The 27,543-nt window shown below is 42.2% G+C and overlaps 1 protein-coding gene across 1 annotated transcript in view; it reads left to right on the top strand.

Annotated features, from left to right (window-relative positions):
- The first annotated feature begins 9,935 nt into the window (after positions 1–9,935).
- The window catches only part of SERGEF (secretion regulating guanine nucleotide exchange factor), a 237,378-nt gene continuing 219,770 nt past the window's right edge, over positions 9,936–27,543 (top strand). The window contains 8 exon segments of the mRNA XM_027852512.1: positions 9,936–10,054; positions 11,182–11,317; positions 14,696–14,851; positions 15,658–15,752; positions 16,386–16,446; positions 18,828–18,941; positions 20,323–20,385; positions 24,011–24,169. Coding sequence (XP_027708313.1) covers positions 9,971–10,054; positions 11,182–11,317; positions 14,696–14,851; positions 15,658–15,752; positions 16,386–16,446; positions 18,828–18,941; positions 20,323–20,385; positions 24,011–24,169 — 868 coding nt within the window. The 5' untranslated portion in view covers positions 9,936–9,970.

The following is a 27,543-nucleotide window of genomic DNA, read 5'->3' as shown; positions in this document are numbered from 1 at the left end:
AGCTAGGAGGATATTCCCTACCCACTCAAGAGTGATTGGTTCTAGGTAGGATTGGACTACTGTAGAGGACATTGGATATTTCTGTAGAGGCCCGTGGGATAGCCCATTTTTTTTAAAGAGCTAAGTGATGGCTGAACTAGCTGGTTACCAAACATAATTCTTAACCTCAGTGATGTCACAAGATGTTATTAATCAATCCCTAGAAATGTTCATATCAAAGCTTTACCTGGCTAATCTGTAGGGATTTATCTGGCTCCACAAGTAGTTGAATCCTAGTTCTAGGAATAGGAAAAAGAGTATTTTCTCCACAAAATATTTTTCCTCCTTTGAGCAAAGTAACTAGGCTTTCTGTAGTATGGACTGCTAGATGGGTATCTTCATTTGAGCTCATGTAGAAACATCTGATCTCCTTAAATTTATGATGTTTATTTCTTATTGTAGAATTTGAGACTTCCTAGAACCCCGCCCCAAGGCACAAGTCGTATTCCTATGCTTAGGTTGGGGAAGGTATTGCCTTGACTGATCATGCCCCTTCTGGAGTTATGGAGATCCCTGGGGTCCCAAATGATACTTAATCTAGTAGGGAGTTCTGGCAACACATGATCAGGTGGTAAAAAGTCCTGGAGTAGATTCTTTAATATCTCATCACTTTACCAGGTAGAATATTAAAGTCCAGTTGTGCATCATCATGCTTTTACCCAAAAGTATTCACTGGCTCTCTGCTGGCCTTCAGGATAATCAGATGACAGAGTCAAAATGTATCTTAGGGGTCATCTAGTCCACCTTCTACCAGAAACGTGAATTTTGTCTTTAGTATTCCTGACCACTAGTCATTCGTCGTCTACACAATCACCTCTGGCAATGGAGAACTGACTATTTCTTGGGGAAATCTGTCTTATTGTTGGTCATCTGTATCATTAAGAAGTTCTTTCCAGTTAAAATCTGCCTTTTATAACTTCCACCCATTGGTCTAGTTCTATTTTTGGGAGTGGCACAGAATAACTCTATTCATTCTTCCCTTATGATATCTGAAGAGAGTTGGGTAGCATGGTCCATGGTACAGTAGAAAAAACAGGCTCTGCAGTCAGAGAACATGGGTTCAAATACTATCTCTAATGATTTCTGCTTGTCTGATCTTAAGCTCCTTGGGCCTTGGTTTCCTCATCTGTAAAATGAGGGGGTTAGATTAGGGGCCTCTGATTTCCCTTCCAGCTATAGGTCTATGATCTTATGGTCATGGTCTCCATAGTTCTTCTCTGGAAAAACACCACAATAACATCACCTCCAGTTTCTTCAACTCATTCTTATGTGGCATAGTTTGCAATCCCTTCATCTTGACTGCCCTTTTTGTGGTAGGTTCAGACTTGTCAGTATTTCCCCTAACATGGGGTAGTCGAACTCTCATCTTCTTTGATTTGAGAAATATTTATTAAACAACACTACTATTAAGCAGAGTAATGTGCTGAGAGTTTAGAGAAAGAAAGTTTAGTCAAGGTATGGTTCTTTCTCTTATGGCTTTTGCCAAAGCTAAAGTCTAAAAGGAAGATGGGACACATACACAGACACATGGAATATTAACACTATACAAATAAAACAAATACAAAATAAATTCATCAATTAATTAGACATAAAACAAAGTGCTTCCCGAGCCTCAAGAGGGAAAGGGTCATTTTAAAATTGTGGCAGAGGGATCAGGGAGAGCTCCATGGAAAAGGTAGCATTTGAGTTGTTACAGAGTGAGTGGCAATTCACCAGGTGAAAAGAGGGAAGGAGGATATCATATTTATAAGCGACAGCATGAGCAGAACCAGGAAAACAGGTGGTGTGCAGGGGATAGAAACTAGTCTGATTTGACAGGAGTGTAGAATCTCTGCAGGAGAAAAACATCAGAAACTGCTAGGAAGATAAGGTTTGTTTCAGATTATGGGCTGCTTTGAATGCCAGGTAGAGAAATGTGAATTCGGAGGCAATAGGCAGTCAATGAAGATTTTTTGAGCAGAGGAATGATACGAGTATATCCATGCATAAAAGAGATGTCTAGCAGTGCTCTAAAGCATAATTGGAAAGGGAATAGAGTAGAAGAAGTAAGACCTATTAGTAAGGTAACAGTTGGATGATAACACTTGCCTGTTGAGGATGGTTGCCATGGGAAAAGAGGAAAGAGGGTGAATATTTTGGACACCAGGATTCTGTTAAAGTAGTTCAAGATTAGCCTTTATAGCAGCCTCATCAAACAGTGATAAGAACCCAGTTTCTTTTCCACGTGAACAACTGCTCATTCACATCTCCCTACATTCATTATCTAACTTAAGAACAGGACTTTACATTTATCCTTTATTAAATTTCAACTTGTTATATAGAATCTATTATTCAAGACTTGACTTTTTGGGGAATTTTAACTCAGTGGTCCAAAAAATGAGCAGTCCCAATTTTGTGTCATGAACAGATTTGATGAGCATGCAATCTATGTTCCCATCTAAATCATTGCTTAAAATGTTGCCTAGAAGAGGGCTGAGAGACAAAGGCAACATTAAAGGTTGACATTAGTGCATTAATTGGTTCTTCTCAGTTCAGTCTTTCAACGACTTATGAATCCAGCCGAATATTGTTCAAAAGAATGTCTTGAAAAGTTTTTCAGAATGCCTTGGTGAAAAACAGGCTTGCTGTGTCTATGCCTTTCCCTTGATCTACCTGTCAAGAAAGGAATGACGTTAGTTAGATCTCACTTGGTGACCTCAAGCTGGCTTGCAGGTATCATCATTTGCTTAAGTGCTTATAAACCACTGCTTAAAAATCTATTCTAGAATGTTTTTTTGAAGATAGATGTAAAGCTTGTTGGTCCATGTTCTGTTCAATCTATTCTGTTTTTTTAATTGAGGCAACATTTTTTCAAACTCCAGTTATAGAAGTACAGAATTTGAAAGGACCTCCAAGACCACCTAATCCAACCTATTTGTAAACAAAAGATCTTATCTGCAGCTTCTTTCAAAAGATCCTTAGCTCAGCAGTCCCCCTTGCCAGGTGTTTTGGTACCCTAAGCAACAGTTTACCAATCCTGTTGACTTGAACTCATTGAGGACCGCTAGACACTCTCTTTAGCATCTCCTTACTTATCTTGAGTTTCAGCTCTCCCAAATCCAATTCTTTCCTTCCTAGTCTAATGTCCATCTTTCCTAGAGAAAAAAAAAACCAGAAACAATAGAAGTAGAGTAGTTCTACCCTCTCCCTTTCTCTATCATCCCATCTATCCTGAGCAGCAATTCTATTTTGCCTTTGATCTTCCTCTTTACTTCCAACCTAGGACAGAGACAGGACCCGTGATTTCATTGCTACGTGGAACTTCCAGATGAGGAAATTCCCTCCAATAATGCAGTGGCACTTTCTTTAGAACTTAGTTTTAGAGGGTTGCCTGGTGCTCTGACTTGCCCAGGGTCACATAGCCAGTAGATGTTCAAAGTAGGACTCAAGTTTTCCATACACCAGGGTCAGCTCTCTATCTAACACCCCATACCCAACTTCTAACATCCCTTAAAAGGTGGCCTGTCATCCTTTGCATTCCTCACCAGCCTCAGCTCCTTCACAGCCTTAGTTTTCCTGATAATTTTTATAGCACTATGGTACTTTTATTTTTTTCATTCATCCTACTTTTCCTGCAGGTTCTATGAACATAAACACAGCCTTTTTAGTATGTATTGTCATCCCTGCCCCACCAAACCCAAATCAACCAAATACTCCTTATTTTTATTGCTAGAAATTATCATTATGTTATGGAGGAATATTACTTAAGACAGGTTAGTAAAACTTTAGTCATTCATTTAAAATGGAAAGAATGCTCAGTCAAGGGCATTGACAGATACCAGTGTTCTATAATTCCATGTGATTGCTATGACGGCAACCAGGCTTATAGAGAAAGAATGCTGATTCCTTCTATCCATCTTCCAGTTTTGGATGCTATATTAACACAAACTTTGTCCTTAGAGATTCAAGCACTGTGCACTAGAATCTGACTCATTCAAAATAAATACAAGGCACTCCTTAAATGAAGTCTAGAGTTTTGATTTTCTTAAAGGGATAAATTTTATACATGTTAAAGCTAAAAAAAATTGTACTTTTCATTTATGTTGATGTATTGATGTGCATTGAGACATTTCATTCCAACCTAATTTCTAGATACTTCAGCTCACTTAGTTCTATAATAGGAATAGTAAGAACCTTTGTTTTAAGGAAGTGTCTTTTTTCAAATTGTATAAGAAAATGAAAGCATGATGTTTCCCATGTGTTGCTTCACATCTTTGCATTGACTGGATTTTTGGTTTAATAGCATGATTTACCTGTTAGAAACATTGTGATCTCAGTAGGATAATTGAAAAGCCTTTAAAATATTGTGTGCTAATTAATAAGTTCATTTTGGTAGTAAGAATATCTGTTGTAAGTAAAATCAAACTGGCTTTTGCAGTTGATTACATACTTGGTCTATTCTATTTACAAATTGCAAATTAATGTAGACAGATAATCTAAAAATGTAAAATAACTGTATTCAAAAGCATGTCACGATTACAGTATGTTGGAACCAAAAGTTAATTTTAAACCTTTAGAATTAAAAAAACAAACAAACAATATGATGAACCTCTTACCTTGGGATCTAACAGCTGCAGAATAACTACATAGACTTGAATAGTTGCTTTCTATCCTTTTCACTAAGTTTTTACATCCCAGTAGACTTGGGCTGTTGTGGGTTCTCCATACTTTTCTGTGCATTTAACAATATTTCAAACATTTAGGAATCAAGAGCACATTGGCACTGAGTACCTCAAATGTGGGAAGCAGTTTCACTAATTTAGTTGAGATCGTGCACTAAGAACTGATCACTACTTCTCAGAAGAAATGGGAAGCAGCAGTCATGTGACTTTTTGAAGGAAGCCTCCCACTCCCCAACGTTTGTTGGAGTAGCAACATTTCTCACTCCAGAAAAAGTCATTTACAGCATTACTGATGCTGTTAAGTGGGTAGTTTTTACAATTTGCTTTAGTCTAAAAATGGAAACCATTAGACATTCTAGGTAGTTATACATGCTATATACAACTTCTAGAGACACTGCAGTGATGATCTGGCCCAATTCAGTGAGTTTCTGCTTATTGAAATTGTTGAATCATTGCTTAGATTTTTGCTTGCCATGCTTTGTATGCCTACTGTTCAAGTGGATAATAAATACTTGCAAAATTCAGATTCTTGGTCCTTATTTTATGAGCCAAACACACACATTGGAGTATAGTTTTACAATTTTATCTGTCTCTAGAGTGCATCACAACCAGGTCTCCACTTCACGGAGGTTAGTGGGTAGGAGAAGCAGGGCGAGAGTTTCCAGGTCTTAAATAGATTGTGGGGGAAAGAGCATTAGATTCAGAGTTAACGGATGCTGCTTTGGCTGTGTGGCTAACCTTCTCCAGGCCTCATTTTCCTCATCTGTAAAATGAGAAGGTTGGACCAGATGCTGTCTAAAATCCTTCCAGCTCTAAATTCTAAAATCTTTTATATCCTTTCCAGCTAATGGTTCAATAGAATCTGGACTAATTCTATGTGTTCCCCATTTGTAGATAGCATTTGCTGCCACCTATTGGTTGAAAGAAGTCATTAGCTTTGGATGAGAATCACCAGCTGAATTGCCAAGAACATCAGAGACCCAAGCTTTCTTAAATGACAATCTCTCCACTACACAAGTGGTTCTATGGCTTCCTGTATAAATCTTGCTTGTATACAGTCATTTGCATATTGTCTCCTCCATTAGATTGTGTGCTCCTCAAGGACAAGAAACATCTTTTGCCTTTGTATCTCCTGTGCTTAGCATAGTGCCTGGTACATAGTAGGTGCTTAATATTTTTTGACTGACTAGATTGCTTGAATGAATGAATAAAGAATTTATTTACACATTTACTATGTGCACTACTCTGTACTCAGTGCTGGAGATACAAATAGGAAAGTAAGACAGTCCCTGCTCACATTCTGATGGACGGATGGATGAATGGATGGGTGGGTAGAATAAGCACCTAGCATGTACCAAGGCACCGAGCTAAGGACCTTATAAATATTATCTCATTTGGTCTCCACAACAGCCCTGTGAAGTAGGTGCTCTTATTATCCCCACTTTAAAGTAGAGGAATTAGGGAGACATGGAAGGTTTTAGATGCAGGTCAGATAGAAAGTTCCGCTGATCCTTAGGATGCAGGAGCAAAGCAGATGATAATGCCTCTTTAATATCATTTACACTGATAAAATGATATCAGTTTCTGATGCTGAACCATTTGATGGTGCCAAGGACTTTGGTGACAAGAATTTTTTTTTCTGGGTCTTCAGTAGCTGTGGCTGCAGCCTCTGCAAGAGCAGTGGTAGAGCTGCATTTCTGCAGGGGCTCTGCCCAGGAGGATGGCTGTGGGCACCAAGCTGGAAGCATTGGTATTCCAAAGGCTCTTGGGTTCAAGCTTCCAGTCTGTCTCTGTTGGGGTCTGAGGGAAGATAGCAGACAAAGTGGTGGTGGTTTGACTTCCCTGCATATGGTGCCTCCTGTTTCTCCCTCAGAGTGCCTTGCTGCTCTAACTAGGTCATCTTTCCTGTACTGTGAGTGGTAACTAATTGACAATTGGTAAGGATGACTCACCCCTTCTCCAAAGGAGTTGCTTCTTCACCTATCTATGAGGGCTAGGCTGGAAGCAGAATCAGTGGTCTGGGTGGGTGGGTGGGGGTCTGCCACTCCTAGGGCTCCTATACCAGTAGTGGCAGCTGGTCAGCATTTGGGATGGTGATGCTGAAGGCAGGCCCCTTCTCCACAATGACCTGTCTAGGCTCTAATTGTCAGGCTGTTTCCCCTTAATCAAACCTACATGTACCTCTTTGCAATTTCAACTGGCTTTGGGGCCAAGTAGAGCAAGTTTAATTCTTCCCACAGAAAGCCCTACAAATATTTGAAAGCACTTAGCATATTCCTCCTTAATCTTCCCTCCTCCCCTAGTAAATAAATAACTCTAGTCATAGCATCATAGATTTAGAGCTGGGAGAGACCTTAGAGGCAAGGCTGTTTAGTCTACCCCCTCGTTTTTATAAATGAGGAAAATGAAGTTAAATGTTTTGCTCAGGGTCACATAACTAGTATCAGAGGATTGATTTGAACTCAGTTCTTCCTGAATTGCTGAACACTCCCAGCCCAGTGCTCTAACTACTGTGCAACCTATATGCCTCCAAGAAAAGCTGATAGGAAATAGGAAAAGGGACCACTAGCAAAGCCAGGGTCAAAGAAGGCAAACAAGATGGAATACTCCATCTACAAGATTTGGGATAGCTTACTCTGAGAGAAACCAATCATTGAAAAACACGGTACCTATGTTCTCTTGATGGCAGTATGACAAGAAACAACAATTCACACTTAGGTAGTGATTTAATGTTTTTGAGGCATTTTACCTATAACAATTGCATGTGGTAGGTAGTGCAATTATTATTGTATCTATTTTATAGATGAAGAAACTGAAACTCACAGGTTAAGTAATTTGCTCATCATCGCAAAGTTAGTGTCAGAAGCAGCATTTGAACCCAGGTCTTTTAACTCCAAGTCCAACACTCATGTCAAGAGAGATCCCATTGCCTCTCAGATCCACATGTGTGCAGCCCACATCAATCAATCTGTCAGCCAACAAGCATTTATTAAGTGCTTATTATGTTCCAGCTACTGTGCTAAGCTCTGGAGATATGAAGGAACGGAAATACAGTTCCTTCTCTCAAGATGCATATATTCTAATATGAATTTAACAACAAAACTAATGATATTCAGCTTAACTTACAAACATTTGAAGTCACTGGGAATGTCTAGCTTGGAACAAAGAAGACTAAAGGGCAAAAATAAAAGTTATCTATGAGTATTTGAAGGGTTGGGCAGTTAAGTGTCACAGGGGCTAGTGTGCCAGATCTGGTCTTCCTGAGTTCAAATCCAGTCTCAGACACTCACTAGCTGTGTGACCCCAGGAAATCACTTAACTGTTTTTACCTTTGTTTCTTTGCCTGTAAAATGAACTGGAGAAGGAAACGGCAAACCACTTGAGTATCTTTGTCAAGAAAACTCCAAATGGGGTCACGAAGAGTCAGATATGACTGAAAGATGACTGAACAAATTTCAAGGGCTTACATAAAATAAAAAGGGATTGTATTTGTTTCCTCGACCTCATAAACCTAGGAGCAGTGGATGAAAGTTTTCGAGAGGCAGATTTCAGGTTGATTTAAAAAGGAATGGGCTGCTTTAAAGGTAATGAGTTCTTCACACATTTGCAAAACATTTGCTGAGGATATTTTAGAGGGGATCTTCAGTCACCTATAGGTTGAACTCTGACTCTAAGATCCCATCAATCAATAATCAACAATCTATTCTCAGTATTCCTTGTTTCAATCTGGATGGACTCTGCTGTTAGATCTTGGTCAAATAACTTTTCCACTTTGGGCCTCAGTTTCTCATTTGTAAGACAAAGGGGTTATTGGACAAATGATATCTTTTCCTTCCAATTCCTATGATTTAGATCTTATCAAGTGTGAATTCACAGGGTGAATGATCGACTATTGTACTATAGGCTAAAGATCATACACAGTTTAACTTACCTCTAGTCTTTGTTCTAAGGAACTTGAAAATCAGATGGAGATTTTACCCCACATTCTGCAAATTGGCCAAAATGACAAGATGGTACCAGTCAATGTTGGAGGGGTTTTTGAAAAATGGTCAAGTTAGTAAATGTTGAAGAGGTTGTGGAGAGATGGGCAAACTAGTGCATGGTTTGTGGAGTTGTGAATTAATACAATTATTTTGGAAAGTAATTTAGAATTTTGCAAATAAAATAACCAAAATGTCTATACCCTTTGGTTCAGAGATTTCACTACTAGCCTTAAATCCCAACAAGGTGATTTATAAAAAGGAAGTTCACATATACACCAAAATGCATTTTTTGTAATAGCAAATGACTGGAAACAAAGTAGATGCCCATCAGTTGGGAAATGGCTAAACAAATCTTGTTGTAGGAAAGTTTCCTCCATTAGAATATAAGTTTCTTGAGGGCAGGGACTTTTCCTTTTGTCTACGTACACCCAGGGCACGGCACTTTGAAGGTGAACAGTAAGTGCTTTTTGATTGATTTGAAAGGCAGCTTTTAAAGGGTGCAGACAACATAGGGGGTAGGTAGGGAGAGACCAATGCGGACCACAGTGTTCAGGAAGGCTTTCTGAAGAGATGGATCTCAAGCTGAAGCCCTTGGGGGATGGTCCGAGCTGGAGAAGGCTGACTGCCTCCGGTGCCGGGGCTCCTGGATTGACAGGCATCAATCGCACTCTCGTCTGAACCACCTGGACAATTCTTTAGCCTCAGCCGAGTATGCCGGCCGTGGCGAGGATGGGCCCACGGGTGCTTCCGGTGTCCATCTCAGTGACTCCCTGTGTCCTCAGTCTCAGTGCAGCAGGCACCGTCCCCGCATCGTCTCTCACCTCCATCTCCCCAAGCATCGCCTGCAGGCTCCTTGAAGTCTGCTAGAAAACTTCTTTTATACCATTGAGAGGTGGCTTCGCCTGCGGGGCCCCCTGTGCTCCAGCCCTGGAAAGCCGACGTTACAGAAACCATAGACCCAGGCTTGTTTCCAAGGCAGGGAGTCACTGAGCTTCAGGGGAGTGGACAGAGGTTATGCCCTCCCAGAAAGGACCTCCCTCTGGTGCCACTGAGTCCCCTCTATACCTTCTCAAGAGAAATACTCAAGGAAGGACCGCAAAAGGGATCATCCAAGCCTTCGCTTGAAGACTTTGGCTGAGATTAAGCCACCGCCCCCTTCCACTTTGGGAGAGCTCATTGTTTAAAGATTTCCCTCTTACGTCAAAGCAAAGCTCCGCCCGCTCCGGGGCGGACCCACACCCGGAAGCCCCGGAGGAGCAGACCGCTGCTGTGGAGTGTGCTGGAGGCATGGAGCGTGAGCCCAGCCAGGGGGAGGGGGCTCCTGCACCGGCCCGGGCCCCCGCGGTGACTGTGACTTTGCTCCTAAGCTGGGTACCTGACTCCTCCAGGGGCTGCCCCCAGGGTCCCGGGGCCGGAGGGTAGATGGACAGGCTCTGGGAGTAGGGGACGGCTGGAGTCCTTCGGGGGTCTGGAGGGCCGGGATGGGGAGGGCCGGGGTCCAGAGGCATGGGAAGGTGCAGCGGGATGGGATCGAGTGGGCTCTTACCGAGGTTGCACGGGGAGACAGCCAGGGACGCAGGACTCGCTGGGCTATGGAGGCTCCCTGTGAGAGAGACCCTGCCTTAGGACTGCGTGCACATCGGGGCCTTTCTTTGTCTACAGAACCTAAAATGTGGAAGACCCTTCTCTGCCCTGGGAGGGCCCCTTCTTTTTAAGGGATGCTTTCACCTTCAGCGACCCCCGTGCTCCTGCCCTGGGGAGCCAGCCTTGGATAAACTATAGACCCAGGCTTGTTTCAGAGGCAGGTAGTTTGAGTGGCGGGGGTTGTAGCCTCCCAGAAAGGACCTCTGATATCATTAAGTCCAATCTCTACCCTCCCAAGAGAAATTCTGTACAACAGACCCAACAAGTGGTTATGTCTCCTCTGCTTGAAGACCTCTGCTGAAAGCAACCCACTGGAGAGCTCTTGCTTTGCCAGATCTTTGTTAGGTTGTTTTCCTCTTACGTCAAGCCCAAATCTGCCTCCTCTTCTTTCTAGTTCTGCTTTCTAGAGCCCGGCTCGACAAATCCATGCACTTTCCCTCATCTTTTAATTGCTTTAAGACAGCTACCAAGGGTTCGTGCAAACTTCGGTGAATACCAATCTCTAGAGCAGCTGTTAGTGCTGGTTTGGGTTTCTCTTCTCATAAACATACCCAGAGCAGTCAGCATTTCTTCCCCCCCATTCCACCCCCCCACCTTTTTTTTTTTAACTGGTGAAAGTGGTTGCAATGGTGTGAGACTATAGGATATGGAGGAAAAGAAAGGTGTCCTGTCTTCCTAAGTGGGGATTTAAGGGCCGTTGCAAGGGGTGGAGGGTAGAGGGAGGTTCTGACTGCCCTTCCCAGGCTACAGAGTGAGGGGTGGCTGTACCTGTGTGGTGCTCTCAGGGTACAGATGCACACACATTCATGTTTAGGGGCTCACTTTCTCCTGTTACGGTTCTCTTTTGTGTCCAGGGGGCAAATAGCTATGGACAGCTTGGCCTTGGCCATAAGGAGGATGTGCTTGAGCCCCAACGGCTGAATGATTTCTGTGACCCCAAGAGTATTAAGATGCTGACCGGAGGAGGGGGACACTCAGCTGTGGTCACAGGTAACCTGCAGGACTTGCCTTCTTTGAAGACCAAATGCCATCAGGCTCGCAGTATTTAGAACTGGAAGGGACTGTAGTGATCATCTTGTTCAGGCCCCTCATTTTACAGATGAGGAAACTGAGGCCCAGAGGGGGAAGTGACTTGCAGACAGTGACACAGGCAGTCTGATGATAATTCCAATTTTCTTTCTACTCTACTATAAATTAGAACCCTTCTCTCCCCCCTCCTCCATTGATATTTGCAGAGAAAACTAAGTCAGAAGTTAATGTCTTGTGTGTTACAAACTCCTTGGACAGTCTGGTGAAGCCTATGGACCCCTTATCAGAATACTGTTTTAAATGCAAAAATAAAATATGTAGGATTACAAAGGAAAGCAGTTATATTGAGATACAGTTATCAAAATGTTTAAAAAATGTTCATGAACTATAGGTTAAAAACCCCTGATCTGAATAACAGCTGATGTTTCTATAGTGCTTTTCTTTGGTAAAACAAATAAATTTTATTATTTTTTTTAAGATCCATGATTCCAAGTTCAGTTCACTTCCTTTTTCTTTTTTTTAAGTTTAAAAATATATATTATTTATTTTTAGGGGCAGTAGGTGGTACAGTGGATAGAGTGTAGGGCTTGAAGTCATGAAGACTCATCTTCTGAGTTCAAATTCACTCTCAGACACTTACTAGCTATGTGACCCTGGGCAAGTCACTTTACCTTGTTTGCCTCAGTTCCTTATAAGTAAAATGAGCTGGAGAAGGAAACAGCAAACCACTCCAATATCTTTGCCAAGAAAACTCCAAATGGGGTCATGAAGAGTTGGACACAACTGAAAAATAACCCAACAAATTTATTTTTAACATTTTTTTAACTTTGATTTCCAAATTTTTTTCCTACTACCCCTCCCCACTCACTGAGAAGGCAAGCAATATGATATCAAGTATAAATGTGAAATCGTGCAAAACATATTTCTATATTAACTATATCACACACAAAAAAGCAAGACAAATAAACAGAATGAGAAAACTATACTTCAATTTGCACTCAGAATTCATTAGTTCTTTCTCTGGAAGTGGATAGCAGTTTTCATCATGAGTCCTTTGGAATTTTCTTGAATCACTGTATTGATCAGGGTAGCTAAGTTTTTCACAGTTGATTATCATTATAATGTTGCTATTACTGTGCACAATGATTTCTTGGTTTTGCTCACTTCGCTTCATATCAGTTCATATAGATCTTCCCATGTTTTTCTGTTTTCCTACTTGTCATTTCTTATAGCACAATAGTACTCCATCACAATCATATGCCACAACTTGTTCAGCCATTTTCCAATTGATGAACATCTCCTCAATTTCCAATTCTTTGCCACCATAAAAAGAGTTACTATCAATATTTTTGTACATATACATCCTTTTCCTTTTCCTTTGATCTCTTTGGGGTATGGACCTAGTAGTGGTATTGGGGCTCAAAGGGTTTGCAGATTTATAACCCTATGGACATAGTTCCAAATTGTTCTCTAGAATGGTTAGACCAGTTCACAACTCCACCAACAGTTCATTGATGTACCTATTTTCCCTCATCCCTTTCAGTATTAGCATACAGTCATTAGCTTCCACTTGCTCAAATCTAATTTTTAAGGAATTATTTTCTTCAATGAATTTTTGTGCCTCCTTTTCCACTTGGCCTATTTTGCTCTTTAAGGAGTTGTTTTCTTCAGTGAATTTTTGTGCCTCTTTTACAGTTAGGCCAGTTCTATTTTTTTTTTTTGTTTGTTTTTTGGCGAGGCAATTGGGGTTAAGTGACTTGCCCAGGGTCACAGAGCTAGTAAGTGTTATCTGTCTGAGGCTGGATTTGAATTCAGGTCCTTCAGACTCCAGCGCCATCGCTCTATCCACTGTGCCATCTACCTGTCCCTTCCAGTTCTGTTTTTTAAGGTGTTTTTTTTAGCTTTTTTTGTGATCTTTTGCCAAGTTGTCAATTCTTTTTTCATAATTTTCTTGCATCACTCTCCTTTCTTTTCCTAATTTTTTTCTCTACCACTCTTATCTCTTTCTTTAACTCATCCAAGAATTCTTGTTAGGCTTGGGTCCAATTAGCATTTTTCTTTGAGTCTCTGCTTGTAGCTGTTTTCACATTGTTCTCTTCTTCTGAATTTATGTCTTGGTCTTCCCTGCCACCATAGTAGCTTTTTTATGGTCAAGTTCTATTTTTGCTGTTTGCTCATTTTCCCAGCCCATTTCTTGACTGTGAACTTTATGTTAAAGTTGTCTTTGCTCACCTGGGTGTGGGGAGGCAGTGTCACAAGCGTCAGGCTTTTTTTGTGCTGCTGTTTTCAGAGCTAGTTCTGGGGGTCTGCTAATTTTCAGTGCTTCCAAGGTGGTGCAATCTGGGGAGAGGGGTGGTTACTGCCTTCCTAGGCTGGGCTTTTGTCTTTACCCAAGACATGCCTCTGTTCCCCTGCAGTCACAAGTGCTAGTGCTCTTCTTGGCCCCGGAACTGTGACCAGGTCATCTGCTTGCACTACTGTTCCTCTCTGCTTTGGGTCAGTGACCAGGGTCACTGCTCCCTTGTGACAGACTACAGTGTTCCCCTCTGCTCTAGAACTGTGATTCAGACCTGCTTATGGGCAATAGAGTTGCAATCAGCACCAGCTGATTACAGGGTCATTCCCTCTAATTTTTTTCTGACCAGCTGTCTGACCTCCTTACTGTCTCTGGCTTGTGAGCTCCTGAGGCTGCTGCTGTTACCACCACATGCACTCCAGGTCCATCCCAGTGTCCTACACCTCCGTTACTGACCTCCTAAGTTGTCTTAGGCTGGAAAAATGAAAAAAACATTTTGTTGCCTCTTCTGCTCCAAAATTCAATTTGAGGCATTATTTTAAAGTTATTTGGTGGGAAATGTTGGGAGAATGTGGCTAGGTTGCTGCCTCTAATCCACCATCTTCTCTATAGTATTTTAAAGCCTGCAAAACACACTTTTTAATTAGAACTTCACAGCCATCTTATAGAGGAGGTACTGCAGTCATTATTATCTTAATTTTGCAGATGAGAAAACCGAGGCTTTAGAAAAGTTAAGCCATGATATTTAAACCCAGTTCTTTCTGGTTTAAAGTCCAGCACTTAATCTACTAAGACATGGTTTTCTTAGATTCTCTTGCTCCAAGGGAGGCCTGAGAATATCTGTGCTTGGAAACTCCCTTTATATATTTGGTTCCCATGCATGCTAAAATTATTTACTCGTTTTTTAAAAAAAAAAAGGGAGAAGAAAGCTGTTGTTCTATGTGAGAGCTTCAGTTAATTGAAATCCCCTTTGGGGGTGGGGAAAGAAAGAAATCTCTTTGAAGCTTTGGTAAGGTGCTCACCGGAAATTTTCTGCTTTGCAGATGGAGGGGAGGTTTTTGTTTGTGGCCTGAACAAAGATGGGCAGCTGGGACTTGGTCACACTGAGGATGTTCTGTCTTTTATCCCTTGCACCCCGCTGGCTGGCTGGCCTATCCTCCAGGTGTCCTGTGGTTGGGATTTTACACTTCTGCTCACAGGTAACACTTACTGATATTTCTCTTAGATGAGGAAATCTGAGGAGGAGCCAGATGATAGTTGGAGCTTTGATAGTATGACTCTTTGCTTTGAAATGTCCCTTTTCAGAGGCAGGAAAGGTTTGCTTTTCCTGGGTAAGACTTAAAGGTATGCAGGCAGGGTCAGGATGGGGAGAAGGGAATGGTTAGAAGACCTCTGGAGATTTCTTTCTGCCTAAGGATTCTATGATGGTCAGTGGTGCTGGTTGAGAATTATATAATCTCAAAGTCTGAGTTATGAGGGATTAAATACTAGGGGACAAAGCAAGGGAATATTTGGCTAGGCTGGATCAGTAATGCTGAGATAGTGCTGAAGACTGACAAAATCTGTGAGGCAGCTTGGAGAGGCCTGGGTAATGATCGCTCTGACAGCTGCCCGAGGGCTTCTGCTGCCTTTTGAATTAGGGCAGCCCAGAGCTCATTGGCAAGCTCAATCTTGAGTGGTGGACGGGATTTAAAGCCTCTTCCATAGTCTCTTATCAGGCTTTCTTACCGTTTGTCTCTTAATGCATCTTGAGTTCTGGGGCCATGTCTTACTCTTCTCTGCATCTCCAGTGCTTTTGTTCTCAGTAATATTGTAGATAGTAGGCATTCGTTAAATGTTTGTTCAATTTAATGGAAAATGCCTAGTAGTCCAGGAACTTCCTTATCTTTGAGACCTTTTCTAGTGGTTAGGGACCCTGGTAATACAGGGACTCTGACCGCATTGATCTGATGGTCTCCAATATCTCCCCCGTTAGTTTCATGACTCCAGTATTTTAATCTTACAGAAAATGGGCAGGTTCTGTCATGTGGCTCGAATGCATTTGGTCAGTTAGGCCTTCCTCCTGGGGCCAGAAGACAGGTGACCCCCCGAGTCATAGAGGTAAGCCCTTAGAACCTAGCATCACCATGAATATCACAGCAAGTTAACTGTATTTTCTTGAAGTTCATCTATCAGTGTGTTTGGAATGAATGCTGACAATGAGACTGGGGACTGAAATAGGCAAGCCTCCCTCCTGGCTTGGGAATGGCCTTGTATGGGGGAATTCAGGCTTTTGCCTCAGCTTGTGGCTAAGTCCTGACTTAGCAGTATTGGCAAGGCAATGTAAAGAATAGAGAACCAGGCCTGGAGTCAGGAAGACTTCAGTTCAAATCTGCCCTCAGACACCTAGTAGCTGTGTGACCCTGGGCAAATTACTTAACCTGTTTGCCTCAGTTTTCTCATTTGTAAAATAGAGGTTGCTGTAGGATCAAAAGAGAAAATATTTGTAAAGCATTTGGCACAGTGCCTAGCATATAGTAGGTATTGCACCAATGCTTATTCCCTTTCTCTTACCTGTGTGCAGTTGGGGGATCAGGGTTGATCATTCACTTTCACAGAATGGTTTTTATTTCAGGTTTCTTTTAAAAAAACAAGCCTAAATAAAAGGCTTCCTAAATTTTTTTTTCTGAAATGCCTGTTTTTTTTTTTCAATTTCTAAATGTGGTTCCAAATCCTGTGTGTTGATTCCAACAGCTCCTGAGCGAGAAGGTTGTGTGTATCGCAGCTGGAATGAGGCATGCTCTGGCTGTTACAGGTGATCGTTTTGTTTTAATTTACATTTTGGGGAGAAACCCTAATTGTGCCAGAATGGATATGTAGGAGAAGGCGGCAGAGTCCAGTGAAGAAACAACTGAACTTGAAATTTACTCACAGGAACTGAATTCAGATCCCAGCTCAGATAGGCCCTAGGTGGCATAATGGAGATACAGTACTGGACTTGGAGTCAGGAAGACCCGAGTTCAAATCCTGCCTCTGATAGTGACTTAGCTGTGTGGTCCTGGGCGAGTCACTTTATCCTCTTCGGTCTCAGTTTCCTCAGCTTGAAAACGAGGGGGTTGAATCTGATGACCTCTGACGTCTTTTTTAGCTCTAAGTCCTGTGTGATCTTGCTGTATGTATTGCAGCCCTAATCAGAAAGAATCAACCAATAAAACAAAGAAGGAAGGGGCACTGAATGGGAGACTCAGCTCTCATAATAATAACTGCCATTTATATAGCACTTTTAAAGTTTTCAAAGCAATTTTCTGAACACTATTTCATTTAAGCCTTAAAACAATCCCATTAGGTTGGTAGTACAGTTATTATCCCTGTTTTACAGATGAGGAAACTGAGGCTCAGAGTGGTTCTGTGGTTTACCCATGGTCACCACACAGCCAATGAGTGTTAGAATCTAGATCTTTCCTCCAGCAGATCCAATACTCTGTTATACCATGTTGACTCTCCATTTAGGAAAGTCCTTCAGGGGAGATCTTGAGGGGTGAGAATGGATTATTTAATTAAAAAAAGAATAAAATTGCAAGTGATCTTCTCTTCTCTGTCCATGCTGAAAGGAGATGTGGTGGTGTTTGGGGGGAGGGGTGTAATAGGAGACATTGTAGTAGATGGGGGTAGGTGAGCCTGGGAAGGGTTGAAGGTAGGGGAGAAACTTTTTAAGAACCGTCCTTGTTTTCCTTTTTTTCCATTCTTTTCTCATCTCCTTTGATCTAGATGGGAATACTAATAGCTTTAGCCAAGATTATCTTTCTTTCTGGAGTGGTGGGAGTAAAGAGAGTGAAGGAAAGAAAAAGTTCTAAGGAAGGGTAGGGTACCAATAGGCCTTGGCTGTGTGGCCTCCATCTGCTGTAGCTCTCACCTGGGAATTCACTGAAAGCACTAGAAGCAATGCTTTTTCTCAGCCCCCCCCCCCCCCCCCCCCCCCCCCCCCTGCTTCACCTCCACCTGTATTGTGAACCGTCACCTAAGGTGTGCCTGCAACTGTCTCACTCCGAGTTCTGAAGTCGATGAAGCAACATTTAATCTCTCTTTTCTGTCTGTCTATCTATCTATCTACCTACCTATGTACCTATCTATTCATCTATCATCTATCTATCCATCTGTCATCTTTCCATCCATTATCCATCTGCTGATCTATTGATCTTTCTATCCATCTATCATCTATCTATCCATCTATCATTTTTCCATCCATTATCTATCAACTTATCTACCTATCTATCCATCTATCATCTATCTATACACCTATCATCTTTCCATCCATCTATCCATCTATCATCTACCCATCTATCCATCCATCATCTATCTATCCATCCATCCATGTAAATATATTATGCATAATATAACATACATAACATAAATAAAATGCATCACTAAAATATCCACAATATGCCCGTACATATGTATACATGCATATATACATACACATATGAATATGTGTATGTATTAATATATTTATACACGTGTGCATATATACATATGCATACACATACATGTATATACACATACATATAGTTTGTAAAGCAATTTACTTATTTCATTTGAGCCTCACAGCAGGTCTTTGAGGTGGGTTCAATTATAGACCCAGAACTCTGTCTGTGGTGCCACCTAACTGCCTTAGATTTAGAGGAAAATGTGATGGATTTAGTTTTAGATATTTTGAGGTAGGTGTGTTGGTGGGACACTCAGGTCAAGATATTCAGGAGACTGTTGAAAATATGAAGTTGGACATCTGGGTTATTTTCCATGGCTTTTTTGGGGGTGGTAGAGATGCATTTTATTCGTGACTACTTTCTTCAGTGTACTTTGGACTATATCAAAGGGTGTCAGGTTTGTTATTAGCCATAGCCCTTGGACTTTTTGTATCAAAGTATTTCTAGAATGGTAATAAAATTACAATAGTCTCGATAGAAGATAGAAATCAGGGAACTTTTGAGAAGGAGGGGCTCTTAGGGGTTATCTAGGCCAAAGATCCAGTTTTCTAGATGAGGCCCAGAGAAGTGACTTGGCCAGGTTTCCATGGGGAGTACTCCCATGGCAGAACTGGGATTAGAACCTTGTTTTCTGGTTTGAGATCTAGGTATAACAGAGAAGTATGAATTCCTCCCTCACCTGCTTACTTCCCTTCTTCTGTTCCACTTGAAGAGAGTGGCCTGGTGTTCCAATGGGGTACAGGCCTGGCATCCACAGGGCGGCGAGCATGCCCAGAGAAGCCCCTCCCACCGTTCCTGATGGCCAAAGAACCTTGCAGAGTAACTGGTGAGTTACTTTCATTCTGTCAAGAACTGTACAATTATTCTTTTGACCCAAACTGTGCTGTTCTAGACCCATGCACATGTAGGGAATGAATCTTCACCATGGGGCACTTGGTAAGAATGTCACATTTCCCCCCTCCATTTTGCTGAGTTGTGGCATTTAGCTCATCTATTGAATTTCAGGCAGACAATTTCAAGAAAGGACAATGGATTGTCAGGCAGATAGAATCTCTTGGTGATCTAGCCTCCTTCTGCCAAGGCAAACCTAGCCGTTATTGTATTTGGATGAGCAGGAAGAGTCAGACAGCAAGTGTGACATCACCAGATAGATAGCATGACAAAAAGCAGGGTTAGAAATGTCAGAATTTCTTTGGTTCAGGTTGACTTTTCAAAGCTGCAAGTTTCCATGGTAAAGGGTAGCTGAGTAAATCCTTTTTTCTTAGGAGACAAAGCTTCTGAACTGTGATTACTCTCCGTTTAACTCATTACATTGAAAACCTGTAGCTGAGGTCATATGATTGTTAAACTAGAGAAGAGAAGGCATAGAGGGGATGTGATTTTCATGAGGGGAAGAGAATGCTACCAGACCTGTGAAATCACAGATCCTTGTTGGGGTTGGGGTGGGAGAGAGGTCATGATAGCTGCTGTCAAGTTAGGATGATCATGTGGAAGATATTTTCTGCCCTCTGGGTCCAAGCAGAAATAGGAGCCGGGGGTGGAAGGTAGAGAGAGACTTCAGCTAGCGTTAAGGAAGGATTTCTAACAAATCAAGCTTTCCCAAGACAGAATGGGCTGCTTCTGGAGGAAATGAGCTCTCCAGTATTGGAGGTCTTCCAGGGAATGGGAAATGATCATTTGTTGGGTATATGGTAGAAAGAATTATTGTTTAGGTACTTGTTGGATTAAATGTTGGACTAGATTTCTGAAGTTCCTTCCAGCTGAGATTTTATGATTCTATGATTTCCCTTCTCTCCAGAACTCATTCTTCAGGACTATCTTAGGATGTACCTCTCCACCCTCAGTTTCCTTTCCTCTTTCCATCCTCACACTTTTACCCCATCCCAATGTTAGGTTTTCTCTGTGAAGGGAGCTATGGAAGTTGACATTCGGCCGATTTTATTTCACTGTTTTTATTGATCTCTCTTGTTTTTATGTCCCTTTAATTTCAGAATATAACATTCTCTCTATCCTCCCTAGTAAGCCATCCCTTCTAACAAGTAATTTAAAAAAGAGAGGGAAAAAAAAGCAATTTAGCAAAGCCAACCAGTACATCAGCCGAATCTCACAGTATAAGCAGTGTTACTCTCCCATAGTTCCCCACCTCTGCAAAGAAGGGAGGGAGCTACAGCTGGGCTGATTTTCATTGTTACCTGTTTCTTTTCTAGGCCTGGAAAACTTAAAAGTAAAGATGGTTGTTACTGGCTCCTGCCACTCAGCATCATTAACAGGTGGGTACAGATTCTGTTGCTATAACTCTTTTGGATTTGGTTATATGCATTGTTACCCAACGTGGTAATAATGTCTGACGTACTCAGCCCTATCCGTCCTTCTTGGGGTGGGGAACAATGGGAGGGCTGGACTAGCCAAGGCACAGTTCAGAGAAAAGAACAGTGTATGTGGAGTCACATATACTGGCTTCCACTCCAGTTCGGTCTTTTTCTTTTTGTTTTTGTTTTTCTTCCCTAGTGTGACCTTGGGCAGTTCATCTCTCTGGCCTCCATTTTGGTCATCAGTAAAATGAGGGGGTTGAACTGGATCTCTAAGGTTCCTTCTAGCCCTAAATTCAGTGATTCGTAGGATTATGATTTTATGACATAGAAGGTCCCTTCCAGTTCAAGGGTTTGCCGAGCCTTACGCCATTTGTATTTGGTATTTGCTGCCACCTATTGACAGAATGAAAACCATCGCCCAGAGAGGTGGGGTGTATGTATGTGTGTGTGTGTGCGTGTGTGTGTGTGTGTGTGTGTGACTCATCTAATTCTGAGTTTTGTGGCATGAATTTAGCCTACCCCATAGAGCTATGATTGAGAATCCTGTTGACCACCAATGGCTGGGAGTGAAGGAAGAAGATGAGGAATTCAGGAAAGTCCAACAGTCGTGCCTGGAGAATGGGAGGGCCACTAACCAGTCACTACCCTCTCCCTCTCCCAGCATCCACACCTGAGGCCTGTTTGTTCCTCCAAGAACCTTCAGGGGTATGGACTGGTGGAAAACTGGGAGGTGTGGGGAGAGTGGTCTCTAGATTACTGCAGGGAGGAAGGGAACATCAGTACCTGATTGAAAACCCTGGCCACCCCACTCTTGGTATGGCTGTACCCTCTCACTTAGCTTTCCCAGCACCAAGACTTTCTACCTATGGGCAAAACTCACCCATGTTCGGAGGACATGTCAGGACTGGTGGGATGTCCACTTTGGGTCTTCACCAAGCTGATCCAGGAGGCCCAGCTGAGGTCCTGGTGTTGATGGGTAGACACTTTCCCTTTGGAGTATGAGAAACAAAAGATGAGTGATAAATGCCCACTAATTTTTGAATGATGTATCTCTGTTAATGACTTTAGACAATTCAGAGTTTTACTAGCATCTCACTGTGTTGTGAGCAGACCTTTTCTTTTTAAATTTAAATTATACATATTTTATTGATACTTCTTTTTTTTATATTATCACTTCCAAGTGACTTGTCTCTCACCTCAAAAAAGGAACACTTTGTCACAACAAAGAAACACAGCGAAACTAGACAGATCAGCACATCCACCATGTCTGACAGTGGATACCTCATTCTGTACCTGTGGTCCACTGCCTTCCTACTGAGAAGTGAGAGGCATTCTTCACTTATTATCCATTGAAATTATGTTTGGTCACATCACTAAGTTCTGAAGTGTTTCAGGATGGTTTCTTTTTATGTTATAGTGACTGCTGTACATATTTGTTCCTCCCTCTTTTTTTTTTCCTGCTTCTCCATCTTCTGGGAATGAGGCTAGGAAAAGATTGGGGGTTGTTTCCATTTTACTCTAATTATTTTACTAAGTATACCATTGTTTTCACCTGGAAAGGTGCCAAGGCTCTTTATTGCATGCTAGTGTTTTATTCCATCAGAAATTCATTGTAATTCATTTGGTAATATGTTTTTTGTTATGATAATAATTCACATTTGTATAGCACTTTAAGATTTACAAAGCCTTTTCCTTGGAACAACCCAGTGTACAAATCTCTTTTTATTCAGTGATTTATAAATATTAAGAAAAATGAAAGTCTGTTTTGAATTCAACAAACATTCATTGGAGGCCCTGTTACAAATATTGTTGATGCAGATACAAGGTTAAGTCAGCAGTGGAATCAGTCAGTCATTGTGAAGCAGGGGCATCTGAGTTTTCCAGGAGTGCATCTTGTGACCAGCAATCCATTGTAGGCCATGAGAATTTAATTACACAATTAATTCCATGCAGTTTCAGTTACAGTCAAAGAAAAGTTTGAGCCTGGAGAAGAAAAGTCTTATCAGGGCTGGGGGTGAGGGAGACGGTGATCCCCTGGCTTCTCATAGTTGATGCCTGTTCTGAGGCAGGAAGGATTAGATCTAGTGAGATATCATTCAGAAGACAATAATGATGATTGGAATTGTTTTATTTGGTCCCCACAAGGCAGAACTGGGAATAACAGATTTCAGTTATGGGGAGGCAGATTTGGGCTTGATGTAAGGAAAAACTTCTTAACGATGACAGCTCTCCCAAAGTGGAGGGGGCTGCCTCCTTTGGAGGTAGTCGGGGTGGGGGGTGAGGGGCTCTCGGCCCCTAGTGATCTTCAAACAGACATTGAATGACTTTGTCAGAGGGAATTTCTGTTTAGGTATGCAGTTAACTAGGTCCCCTCTCTAGTCCTTTTCAGTTCTAAGAGTCTGTGGTACAGTTTACTAATGGACTGACCTTGACCCCTGGTGGCACCTGGTGGCCCTTAGTCTAACAGTGGTAGATGCACATGAAGTCATAGTTTTAGAGCTGGAACAGACCTTGGGACCATTGAGTCCAGTTCCCCTTTTCCAGAAGAGGAAACTGAGGCTCAGGGAAGTTAAATGACTTACCTTTAGTCACATAGCTAGTATATGTCTGAGGTGGGATTTGAACCCAGGACTTCAAATCCAGAGCCCTAGGTTCCTTTACTAGTTCATACTAATGAATTAGAGAAAATGTGTGTGTGTGTGTATGTGTGTATGTATATGTGTGCATGCACATATACATGCTCCCATATGTGAATACTTAATACCTTAGGTAGCTGCATTTGGGCCCCTGAGCACACCTTGGAGGTTTGGGTTTTAAATGGCCTACCTGCATCCACCTTGTCTTTCCAGACCTGCTCACCTCCACAGACTTTCTCTTCCACCCAAAATGGCCGCATGTCATTTTGTATTTCACCTCCTCCTTTTGTGCCTTCGTATAGACCCCGCCCCCCCACCTCCTGCTTTACCTCCACCTGTAAGAATCCTTAGCTGCTTTCAAGGCTCAACTCAGGTGCTCCCTCCTACAGGAAGCCTTCCTTGATTCCCTTAGTGGCTAGCACTCTCTCCTCTCAATGTCATGTACCATCCCTCCCAGCTCCCTCCCCCCAGTAGAATATAAACTCCTTCAGGGCAGGGAATGAATGAGGAAGAGAGTTTTCATTTTGTCTTTGTGTCTCTAGCACCTAGCCCAGTGCCTTGTACACATCAGGTGCTAAATAAATGCTCGTTGACTTGAATTGTAAAGGGCTTCTAACTGGCCTCCTGCTCCCTCTGCTCCAGGAGTGGGAGGGAAGCCACAAGAAAACCTCTACGTCAGCCCCTCTGGCTGTCCCTGCCAGGCTTACTCTCTCTCTGAAGGTCACCCCAGCTAATGCAAAGAAGCCATCCCGGCTGAGGGTAACCAAGCACCCAAGTGGTCATTGTCGGGCTGTGTTATTGGTTAATGAGCGGGGAGAAGATGGAGGGGATGATTTGTTTGAACATCCCAATGGAGACAGAGCAGTGGCTTGTCAGCCTCTCTCCTCCGGCATTCTGGTGGCTGACTTTGCTTTGTGCTAATCCATTCCTCCCTTTGGTTGTTTCAGATGAAGGAGATCTGTATGTTTGGGGTAGCAACAAACACGGCCAGCTAGTGAGCCCAGCTGCTTTTCTTCCCACGCCCCAGAAAATAGAAGCCGCTTGTTTCCAGAATGAAAAGGTCACCGTGGTGTGGAGTGGGTGGACGCACTTGGTTGCCCGAACAGGTGAGAACCTAGGAAGAGAGTCTGTCTACTGTTGGTGAAAGCCCATGGTGGGCAGCTGGAGAAACTGAGGTAATCATAACAAGCAGTATACACATGTTCACAGTTAATCAGATTCGCAGCTTTCAGAAACAGCATCCCTGTTAGGCAGCTGGGGCGAGTATTATCCTCTCCATTTGACCGGAGCTGACGCCCAGACAGAGGACGTGACGTCTACGAAACCACACAGCTATTCTGTCTGACTCCCGAGCTCGGGGCTTCTTCTGCAACACCACAGGGCCTTCCAAACTCAAATAGCCTGCTTAGCATTGAAGAATGGATTTTGGTTGACAAAAGGCAGTATGATGCAAAGGGCTAGAAGTTAGAGATCTGGGTTCTGCCTCTTAGTTTCACCACAGATTTGCTGGGTGGTTTTAGGTAGGTCACTTCTCATCAAGCCTCAGTTTCCTCGTTCTGTTAAATGAGGGAGCTTGACTAGATCTTGAACCTCAGCCTTCTGAAGGCTGCCCTGCAGCACCCAAGATCCTCTTATACACTACCCCCCCCATGACTGTAATCATTTTAATACCTTTGTCAAGAAATACAAGATGGGGAGAATTGCAGTAAGTTTGTTGAGTACTACAAATGTAAACATGTGATTTGGGTTTAAAATCATTGGACTGGGTGATTACTGAGATCCTTTCTGGGTCCAAGAGTCCATGTAAAGGGACCAGAAAGGAATAACAAAGATGACAACAAAATTTGATGGTGATTATTATTATTATTAATGGCAATCATTAATAATAATCAATAATTACTAATATTGCTAATTCGTTATTATACTAATGATTATACTGCTACTAACTCACATTTATATAGTGCTTTAAGGTTTTTACAGAGAACTTTCTCAGTGACATTCCCATGACATAGGTAGGACAAGTGTTGCTGTCTTCATTTGACAGATAAAGAAACAGAAGCTCACGGGGATTAAAGGATTGGTCCACACTCACACAACAGTTAAGTGTGGTTTCTTGACTCCAAATCCAACACATTTACTTTTTTTTTCCTTTCCTTTTCTTTTTTCTATTTTTTTGGGTGAGGCAATTGGGGTTAAGTGACTTGCCCAGAGTCACATGTCTGAGGCTGAATTTGAACTCAGGTCCTCCTGACTCCAAGGTTGGTGCTCTATCCACTGTGCTACCTAGCTGCCCCCAACACATTTCTTAATGGACTCATCTACTCCCCTGGCTTCAATTATCATCTCTAAACAGATCACTTCTAAATCTATATTTCCATTTCCAACTTATCTCCATGTTGTCCTTTCATTGTGTTATGTTGATGACGAGGGAATCTGAGCCTCTCATGGATGAAGGGATGACTCCAGGTTCTGTGACTGTGTTTTTGAGATAAATGCATCAGGACTTAATAAGTAAGAACACATGGCCTCTGGTGGCATCTCAGCCTGCAGAGGGAGAAGTATCAAGTGAGGGCTAGGAAGGTCAGGTAAGTAAGTTAGGTTTGGGGTTGCAGGAGGTGCAGGGAGAGCATGGATTTGATCATGACTCAGAGGTCAGATGGAGATGCAATTGTGGTTCCAGATAGTTATCTCGATTAAGGATGCGCTGAGCACGGTTCTCATTTGCTGCTGGCCACAGGACTCCTTCCTGTCCTCTGACTTGGTGCTTCTGCTAAACTCCCATAATGCTTTGTACCACCCCTCTGAATCTACCATGTTTTCATTTTTTACCATAGCTGTTTGTGTGGTCCTATGTTACATCGTTCTGCTAGGCTGGAGCTCCCTGAGGTTAGGACCAGATCCTGTCTTGTCTTTATTATCTCCCTCAGTGCCTACCACAAGTGCTCTGCACATAGCCTGCCAAGCAAAGTGAATTAATTAATTAAAGTTAATCATATACATATCTTATCTCACCTATTAGATTATAAGGACATAAGGAATGGTGTAAATAGTGCTTGCAAATAGCAGGTGTTTGAGAAATGTTTGTAGAATGGATAAATGAATAAATTTTGAATTGTTCCTGGGATTCCCAGGAGGTCTGGATCAATATGTTGGCCTTTGGTCTTGGGAAACTTTAGTTATCCTATTTTGGAAATATAGTTGACCTTAAGTGATTGGTTCTTAATCTTTTTTGTGTCATGGACCATGGTGGCAATCTGGTGAAGCCTAAAGACCCTTTCTCAGAATATATTTTGTTGCCAACATTTATAATTGAAGGAAACACTAATTTTCAGTTCAAAGTTAGTGAAAATAAAGAGGGAAATTTTTCCCCCATTCAAGCTCATGGAACTCCTGAACCATCGTCTGTGGACATCAGGTTAAGAGCCCCTTGCCTTTTGATCAGTTGGAGAACATGAGACAAAACTATTGAGTCAGGCTCCAGGCTGGGTTAGTGAGAGAAAAAGAGATGTTTGCTCTTTTCTCTTCTTGACCTGACACACCTGTGGTGTTGGTGGTCAGACCACCAACCAGACCACGATCTTGACCTGGGAGACTCCACCAGAGTTCAGAGTTGTAAACAACCCTCAAGCCTTTGGAATGACTGTGTGAATTATGCCGTAACCTATTTTGAAAAAGCTCAGATGTAACTCAAAGCCAAGTTTTGCTGTTCACTGCTTATTTAGTGGAGGACTTACAGCAGAGCCTGCGGCTCATTCTACTCCTGATTCTCTAGCAGGAATTCTCCCTCCAATAACTGGGGACCCCCTGAAAGCTTCTAGGAGAGCCGGCCTGCCATGTAGAACTGGGGAGATAGTTTACTTAGAAAAGCTTCCGGTTGGTGGAGAAGCATCATAGAAATTTCCTCCAAGCCCTTCAGTACTCTGCTTGCTGGTTTCAGAAAGATATTTGGAGTATCCAATTCATTGCAATGCCCACTAATTAAACACCTACCATGTGCAAAGTTCTGGGCTAGGCACTGAGGGGGATGCTATTGCTCATACAACTAGCATTTATATAGCATTTTAAGGTTTGCAAAGCACCTAACAGATATTATCTCATTTGATGCTTACAACTGCCTTGTGAAGTAGGTACTATTATTATTCTCATTTTATAGATGAGGAAACTAAGGTTGAGAGTAGTTAAGCAGTTTTCCAAGACTCACACAGCTAGTAAATGAGGCAGGATTCAAGTCCAGCACTCTGTTGGCTGTTCCACCTTATTGCCTCTAATCAATAATACAAAATAAGATGCCTTCATGGTGCCCACATCAAAGAAGGCACTGTGCTTTGTGAGCAAAGCAGAATCACAGCGGCACAACGGAAACATGAGATGCACAAATCTAGAGATGTTTCTATCCCAAATGTTCCAATGGACTACTTGTGCCCTATCTATGGTGGAGCCTTCTGAACTCATATTGGACTGAACAGTCACAGTTGAACAC

Source organism: Vombatus ursinus, unplaced genomic scaffold (genome assembly GCF_900497805.2).
Source record: "Vombatus ursinus unplaced genomic scaffold, bare-nosed wombat genome assembly UNPS02009770.1, whole genome shotgun sequence".
Lineage (NCBI taxonomy): Eukaryota > Metazoa > Chordata > Mammalia > Diprotodontia > Vombatidae > Vombatus > Vombatus ursinus.
This window is presented reverse-complemented; position numbering and strand designations above follow the sequence as displayed.